Raw genomic sequence first — 8,447 nt, forward strand, 5'->3', positions numbered from 1 at the left:
TATGATTGATTGATTGATTGATTCCCAAGCCCGTGCTCTTTCCACTAAGCCACGCCGGTTTCTTGATGCGAAGAAATAAAATAAGCGTCACGCAGGTGGATTGCTCTGGATTTGCCGGCACCTTCTCACTGCAGGAAGGGTGCAGTGTCTGCTTTCTGAGTACAGTTTGAAAGATACCCCCAGATTAATTTCCCTGTTAAAAAGAGATTTCAATCGAATAGTCTTTATTAGGACAAGAAGATAAAAACAGATGATAGGACCTCAGTAAGGCTCCCGCTGAGCAGACGTTTCATTTTTCTGAAGGCACGGGCTAGTGGAAGGGTAAAACTAAAGGAACCACATGGAGCAAGTCAGCATTTTCCATGATGTTTAAGTTGAATTCTGTTATTAGATTCACTAGAAAAAAAATGAGAGGTATTAAAGATGTTCAATTTGGGCCCATTTGGCCCCTAGGGTTAATGATGTGCATCTAGCTTTATCTCTATTTATTCTGATGACACCCGTCCACATGTTTTGTTTTGTTGTCTGTCTTCCCCTTCTATACTGTGAGCCAGCTGTTGGGTAGGGACCGTCTCTATATGTTGCCAACTTGGACTTCCCAAGCGCTCAGTACAGTGCTCTGCACACAGTAAGCGCTTAATAAATACGACTGAATGAATGAATGAATAGGGACTGCCTCTCCTCCCACCCCTCATCCCTCCCTCACCAACCCATCACCAACCCATCTGGATCCCAGAGGCTTCCCTCAAGCCAGTTGCAGTGTCGGGACGGCGGGAAGGGGAGGCATGATTAAAAATTATAATAATAATAATGGCATTTATTAAGCGCTTACTATGTACAAAGCACTGTTCTAAGCACCGGGGAGGTTACAAGGTGATCAGGTTGTCCCATGGGAGGCTCACAGTCTTAATCCCAGTCTTAAAATGGAGATTAAAACTGTGAGCCCCCCGGGGGACAACCTGATCACCTTGTCACCTCCCCGGCGCTTAGAACAGTGCTTTGCACATAGTAAGCGCTTAATAAATACCAGTAAAAAAAAAATCCCCATTTTCCAGATGAGGTAACAGAGGCCCAGAGAAGTTAAGTGACTCGCCCAAAGTCACACAGCTGACAGTTGGCGGAGCCGGGATTTGAACCCCTGACCTCTGAATCCAAAGCCCGGGCTCGTTCCACTGAGCCACGATGATGCTCTGCACACAGTTGGCACTCAATAAATGCTGCTGCTGCTGATTTTATCACCCGGGGGCCCTCGGAGTCTTCCTGAAACCAGTTGGCTCCCGCCATCACTGTCCGTCTCCCACTTGGCACTCTCCATTTCGACTCAGCTTGCGGCTTTCTGGGACCCGCTTGTACTTCTGGGAAGCACTTGTACTTCCCAAGCGCTTAGTACAGTGCTCTGCACGCAGTAAGTGCTCAATAAATACGATTGATTGATTGACCCTAACACCATCTTCCCTCCCTTCTCTGCTGCCTGACCTTAGACAAGTCACTTCACTTCTCTGTACCTCAGTTACCTCATCTGTCAAATGGGGATTAAGATTGAGAGCCCAGTGTGGGACTGGGACTGCGTCCAACCTGATTAGTTCGTATCACCCCCCACCTTCGAACAGTGCTTGACACATAGTAAGCACTTAACAAACACCATTATTATTATTACTATTATTATTAATACCTGAGGTACTGTCCGTCAATCACGTCGACATGCTAGTGTCCAAATTCCTAGGACAGACTCGGAAACAGGGATAGATCCGTGTGGCTGCATTCCCTTTTCCCTTGTCTATTTATCCTTACTTCTAGTGTTAATGAGATTTTTGGTGCCCGTCTTTCCCTAGGAGGCATCGTGCCTAAAGGGGAACTTTCTCCTGAAAATCTCCGCCTGTGAAAATCAACTCCCCTAGGATAGGTCCAAATGAAAGCTTTTTGTTGCAAAACAAATTTAAAAGTAAAGAAAATTATTTTAAGCCAAAGATCTACATTGCTACTAGAAGGCCTAAGCTTACTGGGAAACTTCCGTAAGGAAGAAAGCAGTATGGTTTGTCCCAGAAAAACACATTGATTTTCGCAGCATTGCAATAATCAATCAATCAATCAATCGTATTTATTGAGTGCTTACTGTGTGCAGAGCACTGTACTAAGTGCTTGGGAAGTACAAGTCGACAACATATAGAGACAGTCATCATCATCATCATCATCATCAATCGTATTTATTGAGTGCTTACTATGTGCAGAGCACTGTACTAAGCGCTTGGGAAGTACAAATTGGCAACATATAGAGACAGTCCCTACCCAATAAGGGATATAAATGCCCAAGTACTGATAGGAGCTGAACTTTTGGCCCTCACATGGAAAAGAAAACAAATCAAATAAAAAGGAGGAACCCTGGTCTGGCCCTCAGTGAATCTATCCCACAGGTTGAAATGTTTTTATTCTTGTTTGTTGGTTCGTTTACTTACATTTGAGCATAGCAAAGCACACAGAAATTGGGGTAGGTCCTGCCATCTGAGCCACAAATTAGATGAACCTTTAAATAGCACAGACGTTGATGATCTATTGATCTCTGTTGGTAATAGCTACAGGCAGGATCCTAAAATAAAACTGACAGGTCAAATCGTCTTTCGTGTTTCCTTCCGTGGTTCAGATGACAAGAGGCGGGGAACTCTCTTCTCTCTCCTAGAGTGGTTAAAATAATAGTAACGGCTCATCCCCATCTTCTATTTTAGGTCAGAAGGGACAGCCCTGCCCCCACCCCCTGGGGAGAAACAGGCTTTTGTAAGTATCCATCCTCCTTCTGTACTGATTGATCCATGGGGCTACCCTGGGACACCTAATAATAATAATTATGGCATTTGTTAAGCACTTACTATGTGCCCGGCACTATGTTTCGCTCTGACAAGCAAAGCTGGTTGGACACAATCCCTGTCCCACCTGGGGCTCACAGTCTCAATCCCCATTTTACAGGTGAGGTCACTGAGGCCCGGAGAAGTGAAGTGACTCGTCCAAGGTCACACGGCTGACGAGTGGCGGAGCTAGGATTAGAACCCAGTCCTTCTGACTGGGCTCCCCCTTTTAGACTGTGAGCCCACTGTTGGGTAGGGACTGTCTCTATATGTTGCCAACTTGTACTTCCCAAGTGCTTAGTACAGTGCTCTGCACACAGTAAGCGCTCAATAAATACGATTGATTGATTGATTGATTCTGACCCCAGGTCAATGCGCTATCCATTAGGCCACGCTTCTTCTCTAGTAATACCTGAGTTACTTGGGGGCTATTCAAGAAGCCCGGTTTGGGCAAGCATCTGAAACACAGTTGTCCCTAGGAGCACTTCATCTTTGCTTGGCCGTTAATCCCGAGGCCCTGCTGGACACCAAGCCTGCCTAGAATTCACCGTTCATTCATTCATTCGTATTTATTGAGCGCTTACTGTGCAGAGCACTGTACTAAGCGCTTGGGCAGTACAAGTTGGCAACCTATAGAGGCGGTCCCTACCCGACAACGGGCTCGCAGTCTAGAAGGGGGAGACAGACAACAAAACAAAACATGTGGACAGGTGTCAAGTCGTCAGAATAAATAGAAGTAAAGCTAGATGCACAGCGTTGACAAAATAAATAGAATCGGAAATATGGACAAGTAAAATAAATAGAGTAATAAATCTGTACAAATATATGTACAGGTGCTGTGGGGAGGGGAAGGAGGTAGGGCGGGGGGGGGGAAGGGGGAGAGGAAAAAGGGGGCTCAGAGCCAAATCAGAGAAGAGACTATAAGCTCCTTGTGGGCAGGGAATGTGTCTACCAACTCTGTTAAAAAATTGCAGTATTTTTTAAGCATTTACTATGTGACAGGCACTGTACTAAACACTGGAGGGAATATAAGCCAATCAGGTTGGACACAATCCCCTAAACACTGGAGGGAATATAAGCAAATCGGGTTGGACACAATCCCTGCCCCACGTGGGGCTCACGGTCTTAATCCGCATTTTACAGATGAGGCAACTGAGACCCAGAGAAGTGCAGTGACTTGCCTAAGGTCACACAGCAGACAAGTGGTGAAGTTGGGATCCGAACCCCTGAACTTCCTCTTTCCACTGAGCCACGCTGCTTCGGTTGTACTCTCCCAAGTACTTTGTACGGTGCTCTGCACATAGTAAGTGCTCAATAAATACCACTGATGACTCTTTCAGCAAATTCAAATGCGAACTTGAGAAGCAGCGTGGCCTAGTGGATAGCGTATGAGCCCTGGAGTCAGAAGAAGCACCATTAGAAAACAATTCATCTTAAATCTCAAGGAATTTCCCACAGCACTCTCTCTTTAGCTGGACGTGTTTTTATCAACATCACTTCTCACAGTTCCACCCAATCTTCTGTTCGAGAATGGATACAAATATCACAAGCGAAAGCCTTGGCTTGATGATGGCCGAAGTCATTTGTAGACAGGAAATAATACTCTTACCTTTCTCGGGGAGATTGCATATATATCTGGAACAAAGAATATAAAGGCAGAAGAATGAAATAAAGCAGCCCAATGGTGAGGTAGAGGAAGTAGAGCTCAAGGTTGAGATAGCATTTGTAAAGCATGCTTTTCGGGTGGGTACACTGTATTAGGTGCTTGAGAAGTGCAGAATATCAATGAAACATTTTCTCCACCCAAAAGGATCCTGTGGGACCTCTAATGGGGGAGAAAGACTTGTAAAACATGCTTTATATGTTTTGTGCAGACTGATATTCGCGAGTGCTAAACAGAGTGTGAATAAGTTCATAAATGAACCCGTGAGCCCCATGTGTGACCTGATTCATTCATTCAGCCGTATTTATTGAGCGCTTACTATGTTTAAGCGCTTGGGAAGTACAGGTCGGCAACGTATAGAGGCGGTCCCTACCCAATAGCGGGCTCACAGTCTAGAAGAGAAGCAGCGTGGCTCGGTGGAAAGAGCCCGAGCTTTGGAGTCAGAGGTCATGGGTTCAAATCCTGGCTCCGCCAATTGTCAGCGGTGTGACTTTGGGCAAGTCACTTCACTTCTCTGGGCCTCAGTTCCCTCATCTGTAAAATGGGGATTAAGACTGTGAGCCCTCCGTGGGGCAACCTGATCACCTTGTAACCTCCCCAGCGCTTAGAGCTGTGCTTTGCACATAGTAAGCGCTTAATATATGCCATTATTATTATTAGAAGGGGGAGATGGACAACAGCACAAAACACGTAGACAGGAGTCCAAGTCGTCTGAACTAATAGAATTAAAGCTATATGCACATCATTAACAAAATAAATAGAATAGCAAATATGTACAAGTAGAATAGAGTGATAAATCTGTACAAATATATATAGGTGCTGGGGTGGGGGAAGGAGGAGAGGAAAAAGGGGGCTCAGTCAGGGAAGGCCTCCTGGAGGAGGTGAGCTCTCAGTAGGGTTTTGAAGGGAGGAAGAGAGCTAGTTTGGCGGATGTGAGGAGGGAGGGTATTCCGGGCCAGGGGAAGGACGTGGGCCGGGGGTCGACGGCGGGATGGGCGAGAACGAGGCCCAGTGAGGAGGTGAGCGGCGGCAGAGGAGCGGAGGGTGCGGGCTGGGCTGGAGAAGGAGAGGAGGGAGTGGAAATAGCAGGGGGTGATCTTATATCTACCCCAGAGCTGAAATTTATTTATTTCTATTAATATCTGTCTCCCCCTCTAGGCTGTAAGTTCGCTGTGGGGCGGGAATGTGTCCATTTATTGTTATATAGTACTCTCCCAAGCGCTTATTCATTCGTTCATTCTATCGTATTTATTGAGCACTTACTGTGTGCAGAGCACCGTGCTAAGCCCTTGGAAAGTACAATTAGGCCGCAGATAGAGACAATCCCTACCCAACAACGGGCTCACAGTCTAGAAGGGGGGGAGACAGACAACAAAACAAAATACAGTGCTCTTCACAGAGTAAGCACTCAATAAATACGATTGAATGAAATGCTAGATGAAGGTGAAGTGAGCTACACTCTGTACAGTGAAAGGGTGCAGTCTCTGTTCAGGTGACAACAGGGAAAGAAGGTTGGGTAGGGGATGTGTTTTAGAATCTGTTTTAGAAGCTAATTAAAAATTGAGCTTTTTCGTGTTTTGTTTTTACCCAGCCCTAGACACAGAATCATCATCAATCGTATTTATTGAGCGCTTACTATGTGCACAGCACTGTACTAAGCGCTTGGGAAGTACAAATTGGCAACATATAGAGACAGTCCCTACCCAACAGTGGGCTCACAGTCTAAAAGAGTGGGCTCACAGTCTAAAAGGTGATTTAGAATGATTTAGAGCCGTAGAGAATTCTCCAAGAAAAGCAGTACAAGACTGCCGAAAGGCAGAACTGGCCAATCAATGAATCAATAGCATTTATAATAATAGTAACAATAATAATTTTAATTTATTGAGTGTTTACTGGGTACCAAGCAGCCTTCCAAATGTTGGAAGAGTTCAATTCCAGAATAGAATAGATAGCCACGGTCCCTGTCAGAAAGGAGCTTACATAACGGAGGGGGAGACAGACAATAAATCGCGGTTGGATAAGTACATAAGTGCCTTAAGATCGGGTGAAAATCAAAATGCTTGTGGGTTACAGAGCCAAGCGCATAGATGGAGGATATGAGGCCCAGGAGATTCTCTTTTCGTGAGCTTTAATTTAAGGATTTGGGCACATTTTAAGGCTGTTTCTCATAATCAATCCATCCGTGGTAATTATCTAGCGCTTACTATGTGCAGGGCACTGTTCTAACCATTCATTCATTCATTCATTCAATCGTATTTATTGAGCACTTACTGTGTGCAGAACACTGTACTAAGCTCTTGGGAAGATTTTGTTCTCTGTCTCCCCCTTTTAGACTGTGAGCCCACTGTTGGGTAGGGACTGTCTCTATATGTTGCCAATTTGTACGTCCCATGCGCTTAGTACAGTGCTCTGCACATAGTAAGCGCTCAATAAATACGATTGATGATGATGATGATGGAAGTCCAAGTTGGCAACATATAGAGACGGTCCCTACCCAACAACGGGCTCACAGTCTAGGGTGGGGGGAGAGAGACAACAAAACAAAACATGCGGACGGGTGTCAAGTCAGCAGAATAAATAGAAGTAAAGCTAGATGCACATCATTATAAATTATAAATAAATAAATCACAATAAATCTGTTGCCGACTTGTACTTCCCAAGTGCTTAGTGCAGTGCTCTGCACACAGTAAGCGCTCAATAAATACGATTGATTGATTGATCATTAGCAAAATAAATAGAATAGGAAATATGTACAAGTAAAATAAATAGAGTAATAAATCTGTACAAACATATATACAGGTGCTGTGGGGAGGGGAAGGAGGTAGGGTGGGGGGGATGGGGAGGAGAAGAGGAAAGAGCGGGCTCAGTCGGGGAGAGTACAATACAACAGAATTAACAGACACGTTCCCTGCCCATAATGAGCTTACAGTCTAGAGGAGGCGATGAACTGCATCATTCTTACACCGGGAATGTTTCCTTTTTTCAAGACAAAAACTTGGAAAATAACCTAATCTAGAAAACAGCTATCCTGATTTACAATGTCTTAGGAGTTAGGAACAGTTTCAAAAGCCATCACCTGAGAAATAAAGTGTCAAGAAGGGGAGCATCAAGGCGGTATTCATTTTCACGAGGGAGAAGGTGGCTCCATTGACCAAAGTGTTCTCCATGAGAGCTCGCCAAGAATTAAAACCTCAGAAGTCTGAGCTCACTTGATCTTAACGGGTAGGAACTCAGTAATCACCCATTTATGACGAGGAGCGTGGCGATTATGAAGTCACATTCAGAATGTTTTAGAGGAAAGGGACACCCTAGAACAGGGTCATTAAGAACATGAGGATTCAACGGGAAATGCCTAGAAGTTTCAGACGATGGCCTAAGAAAGTGATTTCTATATTAAACCTGAGGATTGGAAAGTCATTTTATGGTAGTCAGTTTTGTCAGCTGTGTGACTTTGGGCAAGTCACTTCACTTCTCTGGGCCTCAGTTCCCTCACCTGTAAAATGGGGATGAAGTCTGTGAGCCCCCGTGGGGCAACCTGATCACCTTGCAACCTCCCCAGCACTTAGAACGGTGCTTTGCACATAGTAAGCGCTTAACAAATGCCATCACTATTGTTGTTATTATTAGTCATTTCATTTTTTAGCACCGTTTCAATAGCAAAGTTAAAATCAGTTGAGAAGTATTCTAGACGTGGGTTCTAATCCTGCCTCCACCACTTGTCTGTTGTGTGGTTTTGGGCAAGTCACTTAACTTCTCTGGACCTCAGTTACGTCCTCTGTAAAATAGGGATTAAGACTGTGAGCCGCACATGGGACAACCTATCTTGTATTTATTTTATTTATTTATTTATTTATTTATTTATTTATTTATTTTATTTTGTTAGTATGTTTGGTTTTGTTCTCTGTCTCCCCCTTCTAGACTGTGAGCCCACTGTTGGGTAGGGACTG

At 44.6% G+C, this 8,447-nt stretch overlaps 1 protein-coding gene across 1 annotated transcript; it reads right to left on the reverse strand.

Annotated features, from left to right (window-relative positions):
- Nucleotides 1-218: 218 nt before the first annotated feature.
- LOC119919900 (ovomucoid-like) lies at nt 219-7,695 on the reverse strand. Its single transcript, XM_038740696.1, has 4 exons — nt 7,577-7,695; nt 4,447-4,472; nt 2,454-2,584; nt 219-396 (listed from the first exon to the last, which is right to left on the reverse strand). The coding sequence occupies exons 1-4, from the start codon at nt 7,665-7,667 to the stop codon at nt 351-353; spliced, it is 294 nt and encodes a 97-aa protein (XP_038596624.1). The 5' UTR covers nt 7,668-7,695; the 3' UTR covers nt 219-350.
- Between the last annotated feature and the right edge of the window lie 752 nt (nt 7,696-8,447).

Source organism: Tachyglossus aculeatus, chromosome X1 (genome assembly GCF_015852505.1).
Source record: "Tachyglossus aculeatus isolate mTacAcu1 chromosome X1, mTacAcu1.pri, whole genome shotgun sequence".
In the NCBI taxonomy this organism is placed as follows: Eukaryota; Metazoa; Chordata; class Mammalia; order Monotremata; family Tachyglossidae; genus Tachyglossus; species Tachyglossus aculeatus.

Coding starts and splice junctions, on each gene's coding strand:
- LOC119919900 (XM_038740696.1), bottom strand. CDS start 7,667: ATGGAGAACACTTTGGTCAATGGAGCCACCTTCTCCCTCGTGAAAATG. Junction 4,473..7,576: donor CTTGACACTTTATTTCTCAG/GTGATGGCTTTT, acceptor TCTTTGTTCCAG/ATATATATGCAATCTCCCCG. Junction 2,585..4,446: donor ATGCAATCTCCCCGAGAAAG/GTAAGAGTATTA, acceptor GTTTTATTTTAG/GATCCTGCCTGTAGCTATTA.